At 40.3% G+C, this 21,103-nt stretch overlaps 2 protein-coding genes across 3 annotated transcripts; both read left to right on the top strand.

The window, feature by feature from the left end:
- Window positions 1-301: 301 nt before the first annotated feature.
- On the top strand, window positions 302-1,465 carry LOC120546406 (T-box-containing protein TBX6L-like). Its single transcript, XM_039781331.1, has one exon. It carries the CDS (start codon window positions 302-304, stop codon window positions 1,463-1,465), a length of 1,164 nt encoding a protein of 387 aa, XP_039637265.1.
- Window positions 1,466-2,923: 1,458 nt separating this feature from the next.
- On the top strand, window positions 2,924-20,966 carry magl (MAX dimerization protein MGA-like). Of its 2 annotated transcripts, none has more exons than XM_039782071.1 (20): window positions 2,924-3,111; window positions 3,311-3,404; window positions 3,598-3,711; window positions 3,816-3,941; window positions 7,486-7,599; window positions 7,763-8,117; window positions 8,775-8,982; window positions 9,749-9,986; window positions 10,318-10,502; window positions 10,711-10,921; window positions 11,128-11,354; window positions 11,623-11,865; window positions 12,045-12,306; window positions 13,375-14,018; window positions 14,210-14,307; window positions 14,415-14,460; window positions 14,690-14,851; window positions 18,113-18,224; window positions 18,493-19,098; window positions 19,327-20,966. In XM_039782071.1, exons 1-20 carry the CDS (start codon window positions 3,025-3,027, stop codon window positions 20,271-20,273), a joined length of 5,079 nt encoding a protein of 1,692 aa, XP_039638005.1. In that variant the 5' UTR covers window positions 2,924-3,024; the 3' UTR covers window positions 20,274-20,966. The 2 variants fall into 2 exon arrangements, with proteins under 2 accessions (XP_039638005.1, XP_039638004.1); XM_039782070.1 differs by having other exon boundaries at window positions 11,125-11,354.
- Window positions 20,967-21,103: the final 137 nt, after the last annotated feature.

Here is a 21,103-nt window from a genome sequence, read left to right as displayed (position 1 = left end):
TGTTGCATCTTTTATGGCTCTTACTTCTGTTCTGCCAGTATTTGCTCTGCTTGGATGACTTGTAATTGCTTTTGTTAACATTTGTCAGGAGATTGGTTATATTTGGCTTTTATTTTGTCTTTACTATCTTTTTCTAAATTTTCTGTCAGGATTTGTCTGATATTAGCACTTGTGTTTCATTAGCTCTGAAATGTATTCTGTACCCATGAACATCACTGTGCTATATAGTTAACATTATTATTATTATTGTATCATTTTCTGTTAGGTATCAAATGAAGTGGGACAGCCACCGCCATTGATGATGCCTGCCACAGACTCTAAACTCACATCAATGGAGAATGCATTGGAGAAACAGGAGGGGAGCTTGACTAACATTCCCTCCTCAGTTTCTCCTACTATCGCCTTTTCTTCAACTCCTCTTGATCCAAACACTACGAAACCTAATTTGCCCAGTGAGACAATGATTGAGGAAAAAGCTGTCTCCATGGCAAGTAATGATTGTAGCTTGTCTCTTTCTTCCCCTGCTGAAGCTAGCCCAGCCAAGCCTGCTGCAGCATCACCTACTTTTTTTGGAGTGACTGTTGAAATAAGTCCACCTACCTCACATATAGCATCAGCATCAGACTCCCTAAAATGCACAGAGACAAACATCGTCAACATATCAGAATCACCACTATTGTTGTCTGAGTTGCCATCTACTACATTTGGCAGTCCAGACCTGGAAAATGACTTTCCTACTGTGCTGACCTTCAAAGGTGTCAGTGTCACTCTGGAGAATAACAGTGTGTGGAAACAGTTCTACAGCTGTGGAACTGAGATGATTCTTACTAAACCGGGGCGCCGCATGTTCCCTTACTGCCGATATCGCCTGTCTGGCCTAGATCCTGATCGTTTGTACAGTCTGGTCCTGTCCATAGTTCCATCAGACCAGTACAGGTACCGCTGGAGCACATCCAAATGGGAGGTCAATGGACCAGCAGAACACCAGGCCCAGGGTTTGATTCGGGCATTTTCCCACCATTACTCACCGGCTCGAGGCTCGGACTGGATGGGTACCTTGGTGTCCTTTTACAAACTCAAACTGACCAATTTTTCCCAAGACCATGCTGGTCACATAATCCTACACTCCATGCATCGCTACATTCCTAGGCTACATGTGATACCTGTCCCGGATGGTGACATACTTACACCTGACCAGCCTGTGGTTATGGGACCAGAGAGCATGACCTTTACTTTTCCGCAAACTGAATTCATGGCTGTGACGACTTATCAGAACTTTCGGATCACCCAGCTGAAAATTAATCATAATCCGTTTGCAAAAGGCTTTAGAGAGGACGGGAACAACTCTCGCCTACAGCGGGTCACTACAGAGGCTCAACCTGTGGTGGAGACAGCCACTCAGCCGTCTATTTTAAAACCTGCTGAACTCAGTGAAAACAAGGAGAAGGTTGTGGATCTGAAGTAAGTTTTTTTTTTTTTTTTTTTTTTATTTATAGTTTTTTATGTAAGGAGGTCAGGGAGGTATTCATTTAACTTTGTTTAATATTGGGGTTGTAGCTTGCACAAGAACATCAACATAATAACAGTGCCTACGCAGGAAGAAAAGCAACATAAAACGACAACAAGAAATCTGTCCAGACAAGAACAAAAATGCACCCCATTTCTATTCTATACTTCAGGTCAATTTGCCATAGTCCCACAGTATTAATCGTCCTAAAGGTTTCCAGCAGTCCATTACAATAACACCACTATGACCCCTGTAATAAACATATAGTTATATTAGCACCTCTCAGTTTTAACATTAAACGCTCAGTAAAGGTAGAATATGTGACAAGTGTACCTAATTAACTCTATTAATGGCATTTGACTGTGCAGCTTTTGGAACCATTTAAAAAGCTTTTTTGTCATTCAAAAAATCATGCTTTGTCTTAAATGTTTGTATTTTAATGTCAGTGTTAACAAAATGGCAGATTGGTTGCTAGTAACTAAACCTGATCGTTCATCTAAAAAATGTGGACAAGATGCCACACCCTTGAAGATAAATTCTGGCAGGTCACTTTAAGGAACGGCCATTTGTATGGTGGATAGATAGAATAGCCGTAACATCTTCACATTTTACACATGATATAGTCCAGTACAGTTGTAAAAAAAAGGACTTTCAACAACATTGAATAGAGGAAGTTGAAACAGGGCATTTATTTTTTAACACCACAAACCACGGCCTCAAAGGTTTGCATCGGTTTGAACTGACACCTGTTTTGCATTCTCAGCCAAAAATACGAGTTTCAAAGTCTATATTTTTTGCAGGGCTGTTGTACAGGATTGCATTACGCTGTGAGATGTTTTGCTACTGTGTCCGCCCCCTATAGTTTTTGTTGGTGTCATAGTCTCACACTTCTATCTTGGAGGTCTTGGCACCCAACCCCTTTCCTTGACTGCATTATCAGGTGTAGGATATGGGGGATAGTAGAATGTAAGCAAGTTATGCAATGACACGTACATAGACATAAGCTAGGAAATGGGTGGTCTTTTATAAGTTAAACTGCTGGAATTACCCTGTTGTAATACCATTGCCACATGCCGTGCCATCACAAGTCAATATATGTTTATAATGAGATTGTCATTTTCAGTTGTTTAGTGTCCATAAACAGTATTCCTTTTTACTGTGTTACAGCACAAAGAAGCACAGCGTCTCTGCTTCCCTCCCAAATGAGCAAGAGACCCGACTGGTCCTGAAGCCCATAATGTCTGGCCCTTCCACTAAGGATGAACCATATGTCCCCTGTATTAGAGGAAAGCATGCCCTTGGTAAGCTTGTGCTTGTCCAAAAACGTCCACTTGTGGAACCCCATGAAGAAACCCATGCCGTCAGTATAACCCCTAAGGTGCAGGAACTTTACAGTAATGATATCCCCAACGTCTAACCCGGGCTCATCACCTGGGTACCGCAAAAGGAGAAAGAGGATAAACAAACGTTGGGCAAATTCGCGGGGAAGAGAGTGGAAAGCTGCAGTTACCTCTCCCATGCTAGTCCACAGCACATCGACTGTCGCTATGCAACCAGAGCTGGATGATGTAGAAGGCCTGCTGTTTGTGTCATTTACCTCAAAGGTAAAACACTTTTAAACAGTTACTTACTGCAAAGAATGCTCTGCACATATCTGCATGTCTCCAAAGGATTTATTTTCATTAAGTTGGGTGTAGTGTCATTGCATTCCTGAGATGGGCTTTGTTGTTGCATCCCACAATCATTTTGGCTGCACATTGGTCCTATGAAGTGTTGAAGTTTTATTTTTCTTCTGTTTGACAGCAAGCTCTTGAGGTTCACTTCAGGGACAAGCCAGCCAAAAGCATACCATCAGCATCTCCAGTTTCCCTAACACCAGTGCAGTTTAAGGAAAGAGGTAAGCAATGTAAAGATCTCCATTTATTTGGCTGACATCCGTAACAAATGTTTGTATACAGTGCTCCTATACTGTGGATGTTATGCCTATCTTACATGTTATGAAATGCTTACATGCTATTTTATTTCACTTCCAATGAATCAAATGTCATGTGCCCGATTTTCTTTTGAAAACATCTCTGTGGTGTCTTTAGTGGAGGTGATTCCAGAGACTGATGAGGAGAAGATAGCCCGCTTGGAGGCTATCCTGCTGCAGGACCTCAGGGTTTTCAAACACAGTCAGGTCATCCATCCTGTGCTGCAGGAGGGTGAGTTCATACACACATCAATATCCCAGTGGTGGAGTAGGTTATACAAAGTAATAAAGTGTAGATATTTTTCTCTTGTTGACTCATCTTTGTCTGTTTTCTAGTGGGCTTGAAGTTGAGCTCCCTAGACCAAAAAAAGTCCATCGACCTGCAGTATCTGGGGGTTCATCTGCCACTACCTCCGCCAAACCTACCAGAACAAGGCAATGCCATGGCTCTGTCTCCTGTTGGTAAGTTTGACTGAACTTTTGACATGTTTATTGAAGGCACATTCTTGTCCTGTACATTAGCTCTATTTGGACAAGGAAATTAGATATTTTAGCTCTGAACTATATGATTTCTCTTATATATTTGTAATGTTGACAATCTTGTCACAATAAGATTTTGTTTTTTTGTTTAGTCATTTGCGCAAATATACAAAAGATTTAAAAAACAAGAAATTACATGTATGGCGATGAGGCAAAAACACATCCGATAATATCCCACTTAAATGTCATTTGGATCAAAGTGGCCCGGCTGTTTGAACTGGATCCATATCTAAATACTTTGTGTATATATATATAAATAATTGTTTGGCAAAATCCAAAGTTATGTATTGGTAAATCTCCCCTTTTTTCAAGGGTTTGGTTGGAAAATGGAATTGTCACACTGGTGTATCTGTATTTTAGTGCATATTGAAATCCTTTGAGGATGTGGGACAAGAATTGGGAGTCTTTAGGTCTAGGCCAGGTCAATTTATTTACGTAATCACGGTTTCTTTGTTTAACCGCAATTAATTGCTAACATTAGCTAAGGTCTGTTATGTTGGTTGTTCATGGTAATTGTTGATTTTGTTTAGATATGCCAAATTGTAATTATATACGTAATTATTGGTCGGACTGTTGAGATAAAGCTATGCTAGTTGGTGGCACTTGACCCTATACACGTTCATAACAATAAAAGTTACGAGGGGGTATACAGTTAGAAAAGGTGTTTTATGATAACAAGAGGCGTGGTTTACTTCATAGGCTGTGTACCTGTGTTACTACATAGAGAGGCGAAATCCCTCCCCTTCCAGTGGACCGCCATGGGACCTTAACTCAGAAAAAAATATGATCGGTAGTGAATGGGGAAAGACAAATCATTTTTTTATCCCGTTTGAATTGAGCCATGAATTACACATATGATGTTCATCAGTTTAATAGATAATTTCGCAAATCAAGAAAGTCTCAGATTATTGTTAAACTGTTGAAGTATAAGACTATATGTAAAAAAATATGTAAAAAAAATATGTAATTAGAAAGACTACACACTTCAAAGTCGCATGGATGACGTCTTGCTGTAACGTTACTCAAATTATGCTTGTTCTTTTTCTTATCTGCTGAAAACACTTCACTGGATAAAACATCAGGTAAGATAACGTTATCTGTGTTGTGGAACAGAGCTAAGCTAGCTAGCTAGGGAGAAAGTTCAGCATCAAGCTAGGTGACGTTAATTGTGTGAGACGAGAGATGTAGTTCACTGAGCGGTTTCACACAAAACTAAGTGGTCATATGACAAACCTACGGCTAACTAAGACTTTCTTCGGTTAAAATATTATCTTTTAAGTTGACGAACATTATATTTGTAATCCATGGCACAATTCAAACTGGACCAAAAGATAATTATTCTCTCCATTGACTCCCGTTCATATTTTTTCGAAAGATAGATCCACGGACTGTAAGTAGATGGGCGTTACTTCGGCTCTGTATTATCTGGGTCACATAACAAAACAATGTGTCCTGGAATTCATTCAAAACTTTCATTTGTTTAAAAAGGACTGAATAAATAAATATTTTTAAATTAGATAGATAGATAGATAGATAGATAGATAGATAGATAGATAGATAGATAGATAGATACTTTATTGATCCCCAAGGGGAAATTCAAGAATTATATTGTTAATCTCAATAATTTCTGAGACAATTAATTGGACAGCAAATTTTGGAATTGTTGCAACTCTACCTAGTCTCTCTCTTTTTTTTTTTTAAATAGATATTTGATACTTAGGCATTTTTGGATCCAGTTCTTAAGCCCCTAAAGCACCAGAATGTTTAGATAAGGTGTGGTTAAAATATGGAAAAGGTCACGAGGCTTCTGGGTATTAGTCTATGCTTATGCAGACCCTTGTGGATGGAGCCTGGACAGCCCTCAAAAAGACATTGGAAAAGTGTTCTGAGTATTAGCCTGGATAATGAGATGTGGGAGAGAATCTGTAGGAATATTAAAACGTGCCACGAGATGTGAGGGTGCGCCTCATTCAGTTCAAGATTATGCATCGCTTCTATTGGACTCCCTCCAGATTGTTTAGAATTGGTCTGAAAGACGCACCAAATTGTTGGAAATGTAAGACAGAGGACGGCCAATTACTTCATGTCCTGTGATAAGGTCCAGGAATTTTTGACTGGGATACATGATAACCTACTGTATGTCGGATTGCAGGGACCCAGGTTCCATTCAGCCCAAGATGATTTGTTCTGGGAGATGGGTCAATCCTAAACGGCATGGTTAAGAACATAAGAAGCTGGGTCCAGACTAGTTTAATGATAGCCAGACAGATTATTTTAAGAGGATGGAGGAATGAAGGGGTGCCGTCAAACCAGGAGTGGGCTTGTGAAATGGCTAGGGTGGCGGTGTTTGAAAAAAAATAAAAATAAAAAAGAGTAAACAAGCAATACAACAAACAAACGGGTAAACAAATCACACAATGTATATATAAAAAAATGAAGCAAGAAAAAAGACAAGGCAAACAAAAATACAAGACTTAGAGTCAGACAATAAAAACAGCCAACAGAATTATCCCTACATAAGGTTTAAGATTAACTTAAAAACTTCTCAAAATTGAGCAAAGAACCTTTTATATGTTACTTGTCTGAGGTGGTCTGGCCATCTGGGAAATTGACCTCAGGCATGAGCTCCTGAATAGTGTTGCACCCCGATCTGCAGGGTCTTTGATAAGAAGCTGACCTCTATGCAAGGGGGAAGCAAAAGGAGAATTGGTTTATGGTGCTCAGTCTACAGTTCTTCTAAAATGTTGTTTGTTGGTGCGTGTTTCGACCGGGCTCATGTACAATCAGGATTCAGATTTGTTTTATTCTGAATCCTGATTTGTTTTATTTATTGGTGTAATTCAGAGTTATTATGGTGTAGAAAATCGGACTGTACTAATTCATGTAAACAGACCCCCCTATAAAACCTTATGTGGACTTGAACATAAGTTAAATGTTTTACCATATTTTCACCTGAGGGCAGACAAGCCGTTGTCTAATACATGAAACGTGCAGTTCCTCATGTAGTATTACTGTTGTAATAAATACAGACCTTACAAACAGTGCTGATCAGCTGTGATAGAAGCCAATGCTGTTGGCACGCTGCCCCCTGTATATCCATAGATCCACAAGGGAGAAGTGATGAAGGTCCTGTGTAATTATACCCAGTATTTCAGCAATGAAGATGAGATATCAAGAATGGTTAAAGATATTTATATAACAAGTCTTTTCCTCACTTTCTCTTAGAGAAGAATTATCTTTCTTCCTCTAAATTTAGACCGCACATTTCCTAAGTAGCATCATGTAATTAGTAGGATAAATTACAATATCCTGAGTGAAAATTACCTCATTCTGCAAGTTTCCAGTGTAGTTTCAGTCAGGTCAGTTAAGAGCCTTGTACGATCTTGAGTTGCAGGGCTGGAAAGGTTTTCTTACTAATGTACGCCAGTGTTTAACTGAAGGCTAATGCAGTATGTTTCCCTCTCAGATGAGGGAATATCTTTCATCTCCCGAACAGGAAAGACAAGGGACATGACAAAAATAAAGGGATGGAAAAACAAGTTCATAAGAAGCAAAGAAACAACTTCTTCTAACTGTGATGGTAAGTTTTGCTTGTCTTGTTGTAGCTCCAGCAGTTTGATTATTAGTCATTCTAATTACCAAAAGATTAACTGTACTAAAACCAACCAAATGTACTTGTGCTGTGCCGGATTCATTATTCCTCGTTGATAAATGAAAGTCTCTTCATTCCTTCTCTCCTGAAGGATCACAAAAGAACCTATCTGCCTTCTGCAGCAACATGTTGGATGAGTACTTGGAAAACGAAGCCCAGTATATCAGTGAGCGTGCCGCTGCCTTCTCCACAAACTCTGAGGGCTCGGTGGCCTATCAGCTGCCTGTTAAAAGCTCCAGCTATGTAAAGACCCTGGACAGCGTACTTAAGCATCGAAAAGCTACTTCCAAATTCCCTGTGGGGGCCAACAGACCCTGTCCCCTTTCCCACAAACCCCGCCTCTACTCTGCCCCCCTGGCATCACCGATTCCCTCTGTGGCTGCGACCCCTGTTCAAGCAGAAGCTCAGTTACAGCAGTTTGCATCTGCACAGCCAGGAGCACAGGGGTAAGGAAGTGTGTGTGATTTGGGTTCATTTTTTGGGTCTTAATGATTATTTTAATTATCGATTTAACTCTAGTGATGACTTTCCTCAATGAATTGTTGGGTATATAAGACATCAATCCATCAAAATGTCCTGAGGTGACGTTTTCAAGCATAAGGGGACATCTTCATGTTGCATTTTTGTCCAACCAGCAGTTCAAATCCAAAGAAGGAAAAGCCCCAAATCTTTACATTTGAGAAGCTTTTACCATCAAAGTTTATTTTTGCCCCCAACTGATTATCAAAAGAGTTGCCAATCATTTTCTGTAGATTAGGGCTGCAAGTAGCGATTATTTTTGTTGTTGATTAATCTGTCTAATTTTCTTGATTTATTGATTAGTTGTTTGGTCTATAAAATGGTTCAAATCAGTGTTTTCCAAAGTATAAGATTATGTCCTCAACTGTCTTTCTTTATTACTCTCATAGTTGAGTGAAAAACAGAAAATATTCAAAAAATGTATAATCTAAATAGTTGATTAATTTAATAGTTGCCAGCTCTACTATAGATTTTCCTGCTTTTATTATAAACGGGCTTTCTTGATTCTGCCAACGTCAAAAAGTACATGATAGAACCACCATTTTAAAATAAAATGCCCTGCTCTGTCAATCCTGTCTCTTCAGATTATCTACATACCAGCCAGGGACCAGCCAGAGACCAGCGGGGAGTGCTGGGCAGAGCCAAGGGATGACACACAGACCTTCAGGCCTCACTAAGTTGCAGCTCAAACTGTTGCAGATGGAGTTTGAAGCCGTGAGCCAGGGTCTGGGCAGAACACAGCTGACCTCAGACAGGCTGTCTGTGGCTCTGTCTGTGATTCTGACAAAACAGGTACGCAACACACTGTTCAAGTCTACTCTCACAGGGTTTGTCTACATTCATGTTGATATTAATGATGAAGGATATAACGATGCATGCAACGTGAAATGGTTAAAATTTAAATGTGTGAAGACTACAACCGGTTGAGACGAAAAAAATTATAATCGCAATGCAATTTTTAAATAGCCTAGGCCGTGAAGCTAATTATCATACAGCGGGTAACGTTAGCCTACTTTTAGCTAATAACATTAGCTGGCTTAAACACGGTTAAAATGCTGGGAGCTAAACGGTGCAAAGTGTGACGTTATTTCACTGGAAATAATTCCAACACCAGGACGTACAACTGTGTACAGCTGAAGACACAGAGGAGACTAGCAGCACTTTGAGACAGAATGGACACCGCCACTGTCGGATAAACAACAGCGATGGGACTTATTATTGTTTGGGTCGGCTCCGTAAGCTTTTATTTCACTCCGTAAACATTTCATTCTATGAAAGAAATCGTGACAAAATCGTTTTGTGAACTTAAAGTCGTGAATCGAATTGTGAGTTGAGTGTATCGTTACATCCCTATTAATGATGCTTCTGTGTCAGCGATGATGTCATTTTTTTGTGAAATTACTTTGAAAGTAACTTTTGCCAATATAAAATACAAATTGGTAAGTAAGAAGTATTGAAAACAACTATTGGCTAATAATCACATAAATAGACTCGTCACATGGAGAAAAGGCACCCGCATCTAAAAATGTTTTGATGAGTCTCCTTTCTTTTTAATCAGATGCTCCCCAGTCAGGTGTTGAAAGTGGCCCAGTATCCAAAGTGTAAAACCATGGTACCTGAATGTGGTCAGGAGTTCTGCACACTGGGCTGTGTGTGTTCCAGTCTCCAGCATCTGAACAGAGGTCCCCTACACTGCCGGCGACCTGAATGCATGTTTGGCTGTGCCTGCTTCAAACGCAAGATAGTCAAGCAGACGAGTGCGGGAAAGAGCGAACAACCGATCCAGCCTGTTTACTGTAAGATCAGATATTTTGATATCGTTTGTTCATTTTCTACTGTTAATTCTGTATGCCTAAAATTAGGGTTTCAAAGTGGATTGTGGTGAATAGATTGTATCTTTGACTACATTTTAAATACCTTTTTTTTTAAAGCAATTAGACCACTGCATTATTTAATTTATAACATAATTTACCAGGAACACAGCATTTTATTTTATTACATTTTTATTACAGAACTATTGTACGTATGATGATATGCTGATATAACTTATTAGCTTTAGTTACTACTCAGTATTGTCACAATCCTCAGTTACACAAATTATATAGCGGTACTTTCATCCATCCCCAGCAATGACTAATATGGAACATGTGGTCCAGCTTCGCCCGGGTTCCCATTCTAACAAACTGTGGAACCACAGCATTAATGATGTGGATCCAGAGGCTCTCTTGACCCCCAAAAGGGCTCCACTGTATGTGCCCCCTATAAAGGTCGCAGCAGCAAAACGCAGCGGTGTGCCTCGTCCAACGCAACCGGTAAACTAAAATCTCTCATTAGATTTAATAGAGGCTTTTCCATGTCTTTGTGTTTGAATTTAGGCATTACGCTGTCGTACATATTGCTAATTATTTACTAGAGTATAAGAGCTGTAAGTTTAGTAATTGTAAAAAAAATTAAAATAAATAAATCCTATGTTTTATATGCGTAAACATTTTGTAATTTAAAACAAAATCATGATTGCAGATACGAGAAGAGGATAAGGATCCAGTGTATAAATACTTGGAGAGCATGATGACATGTGCACGTGTAAGAGAATTCAACAGCAAGCCTCCCCCTGAAGTCAGCATTGAGCTTCATACTTCTACACCAAACACCACAGCAAAACCACAGAAGACAGCCACTGATAACCTGCTGGAAAAGTACCACAGATCTCTGACTACTGTTAAAAAAACAGGTAAGGTATCAAAGAAGATGCAATTAGTACACAATTCTGTTTTACCAGCTACTGAAGTCCGTACATCTTTTTTTGTAGGTATTGTAGTCGTTTTGTTATCCTACTCTTGCCTGGATGACGTACCTGACATGCCTGACTGTGTGATATTAAAGATATTCTGCTATTTCTTGTTATACACAACCATAATGAATTATGTCCCGCAGCAGAAAAGGCTTCTCAGGGGACCACCAATGATGAAAAAGACGCAAAAAAGCAAATTGAGATCCAGTCAGCATGTCAGTGGGCCAAGGACCGCGAAATGGTCTTGGAAGCTTTATGTCGGCGAATGAATCAGAATAGGCTGTCTCGGCGCTTCTGGGTAGGACCTTACTGCATCCGACCGGTCGCCAGGATCTTCATGCGGAAGCCCAGTGGCTCAATCGTCACCTACAGGGTAGGTCTCTGAGGAGTAATGCAGTAACAAGTAATACAAGTCCAGAATCTCCAGAAATGCTGTGTTGTCAATTTTGTCCTTGTCTCCTAAATAGTTAGAATATTTTGTATTTAAATTTACTGGCTTATTGCCTTGACTTAGTAGTTATTTAAATGACTAAAGACTAGCCTCTGAATGTTATAAGCTCTTAGTTGTATAGTGTCAGTCCTCATTTCATATCTTGAATTATAACAAAAAGAATCTCCTGCTCTACTCCACTTTCTTCTAGGTACACATCAGTAAACCGCCAAAAGCCAGTGATAATGATGAAGAGGACTATGATGACAGCGATGAGGAAAAGCAAGTACATAAAAGCTTTGACGAGGACATTGATGCAGAAGAGGACTTTGGAAAAAATGAGTATTCCGATATCCGGGTTGGAGTAACACCCTTTTTGACTGGAGTATTACCTGCCGGCAGACTAAGAGCCAGGACCAAACCTGTTGGCTGCCAAGCATATGGACTTATACAGGTAAGGCTCAAGAAAAGCTTTTAATATCTAACACTTTTAATATGCTTTCTCCTAAGGTGGAACTACACCTGGTAATGCATGACTGAACATACAGTGCATTCATGATTTTTAGGAGGGAACCACGTCCTTGGACATGTGAACTTAAAGGTATGCAATTCATGTATTTCTTTCTTTTCCAGGTAAATGGCAAAGCCTACAATCAGGCCAGACTGTTGCTGGGGAACATGGGATCTCTACATCCAGCCAACCGCCTTGCAGCATTTGTCACAGGCCGACTGCGTCCTCCTGGCGGAATTTCTCTTAAAAACATTCAGAAATCCGACTCAACAAACAAAATCACCACTCCTGGTACTGTTCACATAAAGCCTGCTGGCACAGTTGTTCCGCCAGTTATATTTGCAAGGAAAACCAATGAACTGAAGACACCAACACAACCACCAGGTAAAATTGTCTCTCTGTTCCTCAACTTCAGCCCAAGCACTTAGATTTAAACCGATTGCTTAAAGTGATGGTTCGGAGTAATTTCACCCTAGGGTCCTTTGCACCATGACCTCGAGCCAAACACTCCCCCAGAAGCTTTTTTCAGCTGGGTCGAACATTGGGAGAGTTAGCATAGAGTAGCGTTATCAGCTGAATAGCTTAGCGCAGGGGCTAATGGATCCGAAGTGTCTCTTAACATTACCCCACTAATAATGCCCGAAATGATACCAAACGTCTACAGTAGTACAAATAGGTTATGCACTCATAAAACGATGGATTGTAAAGTTTGTAAGTATACCAGAAGTTTATGAACACTTGCCTGCTGGCTTCTGCTCTCTGCTGCTGCTGCTGTTACTACCGGGCAGTAAGAGTGCTTAGGGCCGTCTACAAATTACAACACCGAAAAGAGATGCAACAAAAATATTTATTAATTTAATGATTAAATAAGGTAATGTCTCCAAACTTACCTCAATTATAACTCTCCTGCTAGTTATTCTACAGTACTTACTTTAAAAAATAAGTTAAATTAATAAATTCACATCTGACAATGCATATCCTATGACCATTCGCATACACACTGGGCATGTGCATGCAGGTGTAAACAAGAAGTAGGTTGTCTGACGTTACTCTGCGGTTTAAAATATGGACGTATAAGTTGTAAATACACTAAATACTTTGGAGAAAGAACAACAATTGTGAAAAGTAAAACATGGGATTTTTGGATCAACAACAAGGTGAAACTGTTACTGAAAGGTATGTAAGCCTACCTAACCGATGAGACTGAAGGACCTGTGTCGTCGTTCCCAAAGGGGGTCGTTTATGCCCGACTACAAAGCAACCCCAGAGTTTTCAAACCAAATGGGGCTAGCAGTATTTCCAAATTTTAGGGGCTCAAACGCCAGAGTAGTGTGAACACGAGGCATAAACGTAGCAAAAATATTTTTAAACCAAAATGTAATGGTGTAAATGTAACCTTAGAAGCCATAATCTAGCACTTGTCTCACCACCTGCATTGTTTTGTTTAATCAGCTCCACTAATTCAGCCAGACTCTTGGAGAAAGGGATCCATCAACTTACCGCAGCATTCACAAAACTCCTCCACCATCAAGCCTTTTGTAACGGGCCCTCGCAGCTCGGTCAGCCCCTTCCAGAACAGCTCCACATCCTCGCCCGTCTCTCTCACAGTCTCACCATCACTGAAAACCCCCAGCTTCTTAGGACAGAGTGGGACCTATTCATTCAGGATCTGCCCTCCAGCTAACCAGGGCACCAGAGGCCAGAACCTGCAAGGAGTTACCCTACCTGGGGGCTTCACCCTCATTCAACTCCCTAAGCCTGGAGCTGATGGAGCTTCATCAGAATTTGTGAACACTACAAACATGGCGGGTGTGGATAAAGCCCGGCCACAAAAAGATGCTTTGTTAAATTTTGGCCACTTAGCAGCTGATGCAGACGCAAATTGTCTTCGTTTGGATTCCTTGACTGGAGCTAAGGAACTGTCAAGCAGCAAGTCAGTGGAGCCTGGAATTTCCCCTCAGCTGAAGTGTGATCAGAAGATGCCCACAGGCGAGAGTGATGAAACCAACAACAGGAATGTGGAGTCAAACCTGGATATCGCTTCAGAGGACTTAAGCTCCGACTCCTCAGACTACTGTGGAGAGGGTGACGAAGATGTAAGTGTGGTCAATAAGAAATGTCTTTGTTTTCAGTAAAACATTTGTTTCTCTAACTGAAATATAGTTTTAATTATAAAATGTGGATTGCAATGCGTTAAACAAAACAAGAAAGTCAGCATATCTATTCCCTTGAATGTTGTAATTGTAGTAATTTACAGCTTTTAAAGTATGCTGAATGTTTTCTTCAGGATGAGGTAGTGGACATTGAGACTGTCGAAGAAGTAAGACAAGGAATGGCCATTGCTAAATTGAAAGAAGCTATCAGCAGGGCACAGAAGGACTCACGGTAATACCTGTGAATGTGTGTGCTTGTAAATGAAAGGATATATGATATGTGGACCTGTGCTTTTTCTGCTATTGAATTAATTTTGTTTAATTCTTCTCTACCTTCAGATATTCCAGTGATGGTTTTGCATCATGCAGGGAACTCAATGTCCAGGTATGGCCTTTTCACTGCTGTAGCAGACTTTTTCTCATGCAGCAGCAGTAGCCATACAGAAAAAGAGACCAAAAGTTATGATTTTGACTAAATTGACCTCATATCATCAACTTTTCTCAATAAACGTGGAAAGTGTAATTGGTTTTATCTTATATACTATTGGTTCAGATTACAGAGTAGTCTGTAATACTTGTAGTTAATACAACCTTTTGTTTTCTCTATATTCCAGGATCAAATGGACAATGAACACGATTGTAAGGATAATAGGAGGCGAAATAACCACACAAAGCTAGAAAGGCAAAGGCGCTCTGAACAGCGCGTCCTCTTCGACAGACTCCAGGTTGTCCTTCGGAGTGACCCTAGGGCCCCCAGGCTCCGCCTCCTTTCACTGGTCAGTTCCACATGCCATATTCAGTTATCATGGGCAACAAACTACGCAAAATCTACAAGGAAAAACTATTCCTTGCGCGGTCATGGAAGGCTTGTATCATGTGGATGCGCCGACTGTGTTGTTGTCATTACTTAGAATTCCTCATGGGGGCGACAGAAACTACGAACTTTAGAATTATTTACACTTAACTTAAATACATTCCTGTTATTACAGAGGTAAAGTACTGTAAAAAAGGTACAGTTAGGTACCGGCACCGAATTTCAGTTATCAGTACCGGTAAAAATGTGAATCTTATCCATGGCCGTATCTACCATTGAGGACATTATTTATTTTTAACACAAAAAATAGGTATGACTTATTCCTCTGTCTGATCATCATCACCGTCATTGCTTGTGTGTGGGTGGAGGGTGACTGAGTAGGCGGTGGAGTGCATTATCTTGTCGTAACTATATGATCTTTGGTCAACGCAGTGTTTTTTTAGTATAGTGTCAACAAATAGTCAACTTTTCTTAGTTTCTACTGACTAAGCAGGTAAGTAACCTAGGCGAATAAGTGAATTTAATTAGTAGACTTTTTCAATGCTATTCATCTTCAGAGAGACATCTGACAAAAAGCTCCCTTGCTTTCGCACTGTGTTAAAACTATGCAGTTGCCCTTGATGCTGTCTAATGTTAACATAATGTTAGTAAGTTTTAGTGAGTGAACGTTAACTTGGTTGGTTGGCTGTTTATTTGTATGACGTTAGAATTTTCCTAACTGGCCAGTACCACAACTCTACGCTGTTACTATAGAAATAGGCCTATATCAATTTCTTCACTGAGACAGACTTGGAAAAGCTAGAACATTTAAAACCTATTGACATTCCCTGATGGGTATCTTTTTATTAAAATATATAGATTTTCAGGAGAGGGAATTGCGTATCTTTACCTTAGCCTTGTACTTGTTGGCCTTAAAATATGTGCAACTAAGGCTACTTACCGGTTTGAATTGTGTTTTTATTTTATTTGCTCCCACGGTCGCTTACCACTGTCAGGGTTGCAACTGAAAGAATACAGCAACAAACATTTATGGAATGCACAAGGGTAATTATGGTCAGCTCTTGTTGTGCCTGACTGATGGGGCAGTGATAGGCTATTGTTTAACCTTGTCATTTATGCATTTTACAGCATCAGCAGTTATTTGCCAACTTTCCTTCCTGGATTTAGCTGGAGCGACTGTATTGCTTTTTGCCTGTATTACGTGTCTGTGTTCTTGATATTTCTATAGGATTATCGCTTTCTCTTGTGTAAAATATGAGGCTCTGGTAGACTTGTGCATGTTTGCGATTGATCATATGGAGTAAACCCCGCCCCTTTTATGTGAATGTGCTTGCTAGATTGGAAAATCACGGGTTGGTTGAACAAGTGATAACCACCGTCGTGTCACACCTTCTGCGGCACTGCCATTGTTAGGTTTGGTGAAGCCGGGTAAAGGAAATAAATCCAGGGCATGTTGACCTTGCTTCGTAGTATAGGCCTCAGGTACTGCCCACTGTCCCACCCAGGATTATTATGTCTCTGTGCTGTTAAACACGAGACTGTTCAGACAATGTAATAACCGTATTGGCAATTATAATTAAACTTATAGTTAACTAAACACCTAGCATAAGTATTATAATAATCTAGTGTTAATTGTTTGAATGATGCAAACTCAAACACAAAGATGAAATAAAGAAGGTGTATATCATTTTACCTAATTATCTTTAACCTTTATGTTACTGCCCACTAAGGGTGTCACGATTTAGAAATTAAGTTACAATCTTGAATTTCGAATAAAAAAAAAATGGATTAGTCGATGCTGCCACGCCCCCATGTCACTTCCGGTTGGCTTGCCAAGCGAAAAAAAAAACAGAAAAAAAACACACACATGTAGCCTGCTCGAGGTAGTCTATTTCCTGATTGATTCTACCACCACTCCAGTGGAGGTGCTAATGAGCTAGATTACTACACATACAGTAGCAGAAGATCAGCTACCCACACACAACGGAGCATAAACCGATCGCACTCAGTTTGAGTGAAGCGCTGCCGGCACGAATGAGGTAAAAAAAAAAAAACGGGAGTGAGTCGGTTCATTCTCCCGGTTCAGTGACCCTACTCGGGTTAATTAACCGGCTCTTCGGTCAGTTCGTCACCACTAGTGTTGAAGTGCTGCGAGTCAGTCAACCTCCTCTAACTTAGCTACAGCCAGTCAAACGATAGCATGGCAACTGCAGATGCAGGAGACCCATCGACAGAACTTGAACCCCCTCATCTTTCACTGAAGTCGCCGGTGTGGAAGTATTTTGGATTTCCAGTGAGTTATGATGACAACGTTCGTGTTGTTGACAAAAAAGCCACAGTTTGCAAGCTCTGCTATGTGCGTGTACCATATCCTTCCACTGGCAGCACGACTAACATGGCAGTTAATCTGTGTGGTATATGTTCAACCGTTCGGAAATAGTTTACGAACCTTAATTGTTCAGAGGAGACTATGGACATGGCTGTTTTATTGTTTTTTTGTTTGTTTTGTTGTGAATTTGAATGTCATCTTCTGTGAAGAAGACTGCAGTTACAAAAGAGAAACCAGATGGCAGGTTATAGATATAAGTTGTTACATTATGTTAATAAATGTTTTAAATTTGACAATGTAGTGTGGTACATTGCGAACTAAGGTCAGATATTATATTGCATAAAAGTCTAGTCTAAAAATGGCATAGCAACCTATGCTTATAAAAAAAAAAAAAAAATAAATGTAATCGAATTGAGGATTTGGAGAATCGTGACACCCTACTGCCCACTGACACGTTTTTAAGCTTCTGTGATACAATAGTTGCTCTCCGAACCTCTTAAAATGGGCATATTTACATCAGGGAAATGAAAAACAAATTGGACCTCGGTATTGCTAAAATCCTGCAAACGTGCCTGACGGTACCCAACCCTAATCGTCTTCAAATCGTGATTGACAATAGAAACAGCTTAAATAAATGTCCGCATTAAGTGTTGTAATTCATTCTATACAATGTTATTTGCCACTGGTCACCATCAAAGAAGAATGACGAATAATGTGTTCACAACAAAGAAGGCATATTGTGTGTGTGTGTGTCTGTGTGTGTGGCTGCCCACACAAACAGTTTGTGCAGATCATTTCCCCTCTTGGTATTTTACAAGTAAAAAAAAAAAAAAAAAATCCATTCACAGCTTTGTGTCATGGTCTTCACTCTTCTGGGTTTTGTCATGTTTGCAGGCCCAAAAAGAAATCAAAAATCTGGTTGAAACCTCCAGACATCTGGAGGAGAAGAAAAGGAGGCTGTTTCGGATGCAGTCTATCTATGTGAAGGAGCTTTCCCTTTTGTCTGGTATGTACAATTTTGGTAGGTGCATGTTGTGTGCATTTTGTATTTAGTCTCACTTTGTGCTAATTTATGTACTTTTTAAATGGACAACTGTTAGTTGAAACTTGTTATCCAGGACAAAGGTACTCCTGTAAAACATCTTGCGTTTATGGCGACATGACCCTGGTTAGATTGTTTGATTGCCACCAGATCTACTGTAAGTCTTGATCTGATAATCATTACATAATGAGCAGTGTAACACAACTTGTCAAATGAAATTTCACTTTTTTAGGGAAGTCAGACAAGCTGATTAAACACAAGCTGACGGAGATCTGCGAGAGGCAGAAAATAAGAGAAAAGAAGCGGGAATGGAGTCCTTTCTTTTCCAATCTACTCCAGTCCAGAGCAGCTCTTCTGCAAGCCACTACCTCCCAGTCCAAGGTCCAGTCCACACCCCTGCTACAGCCGGACTTCTGCACGGCTCCGTCTCAGGCTAACCCGCCCATAAAAGCCCTAAATACGATGATGTCTCTGCTTCGGTCTAACCTACAAAGGCCTCCAGCCCAATCCACGGCTCAGACACCCATGCCTCAATCAGTGTGCTCTCTAACCCAGGCGAAGGCCCCTGCCCCCCCACAACCAGACGGTCAACATCAGATAAAGTTTGAGGTCCAACAAGAGACCCCTGGTGCCTCAGCCCAGGTCAGTATGCCCACTTCCCACACGGAGTGCTCAGTCGCAGCTACACATCCGGTCACTGCAGCCCAGGGTGGAGCCTCGCATGCACCCTCAACACCCACTTCCAGCAAACCCCCTGTACAGCATCCAAAGCCGTTCCCTCTTCCTCTGATTCGCTCCAAGACCGGCAGAATCATACTTCCCTCATCTCTGAAACCACGTAAGTTAAGACATCCGTTTCAGCCATGATTTAATCCCTGAGTCAAATTATCTTCATTTGTATGTATGATAAGATTCATATATATATATATATATATATATATATATATATATATATATATATATATATATATATATATATATATATATATATATATATATATATATATATATATATATATATATAAATATAAATAAATATTATTTTTTTTTTCCTCTTTTCTCACAGTTGGTCAAGGCTTCTATACACTTGTGGTCATGGAGCCCAAGCAGAAAGGAGAGGAGGGTGAAGATGGTTCTTTAGCTAATATGAAAGCTTCTGATGTGAACTCATCTCAGAACCAAGACAAGAGCTTTTCCGAATATGACCACTTGTCGGATTCAGAAAGCAGTCGTATTTTGGAGGAGGACAAAATGGTACAATCCCCAAACTCTAAACCTAAGTGTTCAGGTGTAAAAGCCCCCCTGGCTGAGCTTGCCCTCATTAACAAATCAATCTTTGTGCCCTCGGCGGCTCGGCAAGCTGCGGAGAACAGCCCGGAGGAGGGCACAGCGGTGGGTTTGAACAAAACAATGGCAACGGCCTGCTTGAGTTTTACGTGTGTGAAACGGGCTCCTACGTCTGTTGAGCCTGATCCCAGCCCTTCTGTAGTCCGACGTCGCAGAGGCAGGCCTCGCAAGCACCCCGTTACCCCTGTTAGTGCAAATGAAAGACCTGCTGTGGCTGAAGACGCCAGTAAAAGTGTCTGTGAAAGTGAAGCATCTGTTCCGGTTAAAGAGAGACAAATTGAAAACATTACTTCAGAGGTGACCAAGACACAAGCGGAGAACTCCCCAGGAATGGCTAGTGATAACCCTGTGTCAGTCAAACGAGGCAGAGGAAGGCCGCCGAAGAAGAAGTCTGCAGAGCTATGGAGTTCTCCAGTTGTGCGAGCAGGAAGAAGTCCATCTAAATCCAACGAGGACAGCCCCGTCCGATTTTCTCAAAGCCCTCGTACTAAATCCACGGGAAGTCCTGCAACAACTACCTTGTTCAGAGACGTCAACACGTCTCGGCCATTAACCCGAGGTGCTTTAGGAAAGGACTTCCCCAGTGCCAAGAAACGCTCCTGGATAGATGTAGAGAAGGACCTGGAACCAGAGCTTGAATCTGAATCTGAATCTGAATCTGAATAGTCCTCATATCTTCCTGTAGCTGCTAAAAATAATGCACATAATCATTTGTCCTCAGTTAGGCTCTTTTCTGTATATGTTTGCTCAAACCTCAGTGGACTTTTTTCATACTGAAGAGAGAAGCTGTTTTTGGTATAAAGAATATAAGAGAAAGCATTAATTGACCTGCTGAATGTATGAATGAAATGAATGGTAACTCCCACGTTCAGTTTTGATGTTTTTTTTAGATGAATTACTTCCCGTTAGAAACAGGATATTGAGATTGATTCAAATCATGTTTTTTGTTGAAGTAATTCATCATTGATCTCTTATGCAAACTCAACAGATTACTTAATTTCAATGTGTTAAGCGTTAACCCTTTGAAATACTTGTTTTCCATTATTAACTCAGTGAAAATCAACTGTAGTAGCACTTTTGGTAGAAACCACCCAAGAAGTTTGATGTCTTTGATGTAGTCTGTGTTTTGGGGAATTAGCTCAGTGATATACATATAAACGTGTCGCAAGCAATCAAGATAAAAAGCTATTAGCCATATATTGTATCTATGAAAATAACCTCTGTAAATATTGTATTTCTTTTTAAATCACAATGCATTTACTTTGGGGATGATTTTGAAACACTGGTTGTACTATTACTTCAGAAAATGTGGAAAAAGGTGGCCTTTAAAATCAATAAAACAATTTAAAAAACGTTTTATTATGGCTCTTCAGTCCCTTAACAAAAAAAGGCATTTTGTGTTAAGTTTCATGTTTTTGAGACCGAATTTAGCATTTTTTTGTCACACTCAATAGGAACATATCAGTAGGCTATTGCAGTTGCAATATCCTGGCTAC

Source organism: Perca fluviatilis, chromosome 18 (genome assembly GCF_010015445.1).
Source record: "Perca fluviatilis chromosome 18, GENO_Pfluv_1.0, whole genome shotgun sequence".
In the NCBI taxonomy this organism is placed as follows: domain Eukaryota; kingdom Metazoa; phylum Chordata; class Actinopteri; order Perciformes; family Percidae; genus Perca; species Perca fluviatilis.
Note: the sequence above shows the minus strand (reverse complement) of the source record. Positions and strands in the feature narration are given on the sequence as shown.

Bases quoted from the DNA above. Each gene is read 5' to 3' on its own strand.
- LOC120546406 (XM_039781331.1), top strand. From the start codon at position 302: ATGCCTGCCACAGACTCTAAACTCACATCAATGGAGAATGCATTGGAG.
- magl (XM_039782070.1), top strand. From the start codon at position 3,025: ATGCTAGTCCACAGCACATCGACTGTCGCTATGCAACCAGAGCTGGAT. The intron at 9,987-10,317 runs GTAAGATCAGAT...ATCCATCCCCAG, and splicing joins ACCGATCCAGCCTGTTTACT to CAATGACTAATATGGAACAT. The intron at 14,019-14,209 runs GTAAGTGTGGTC...TGTTTTCTTCAG, and splicing joins GTGGAGAGGGTGACGAAGAT to GATGAGGTAGTGGACATTGA.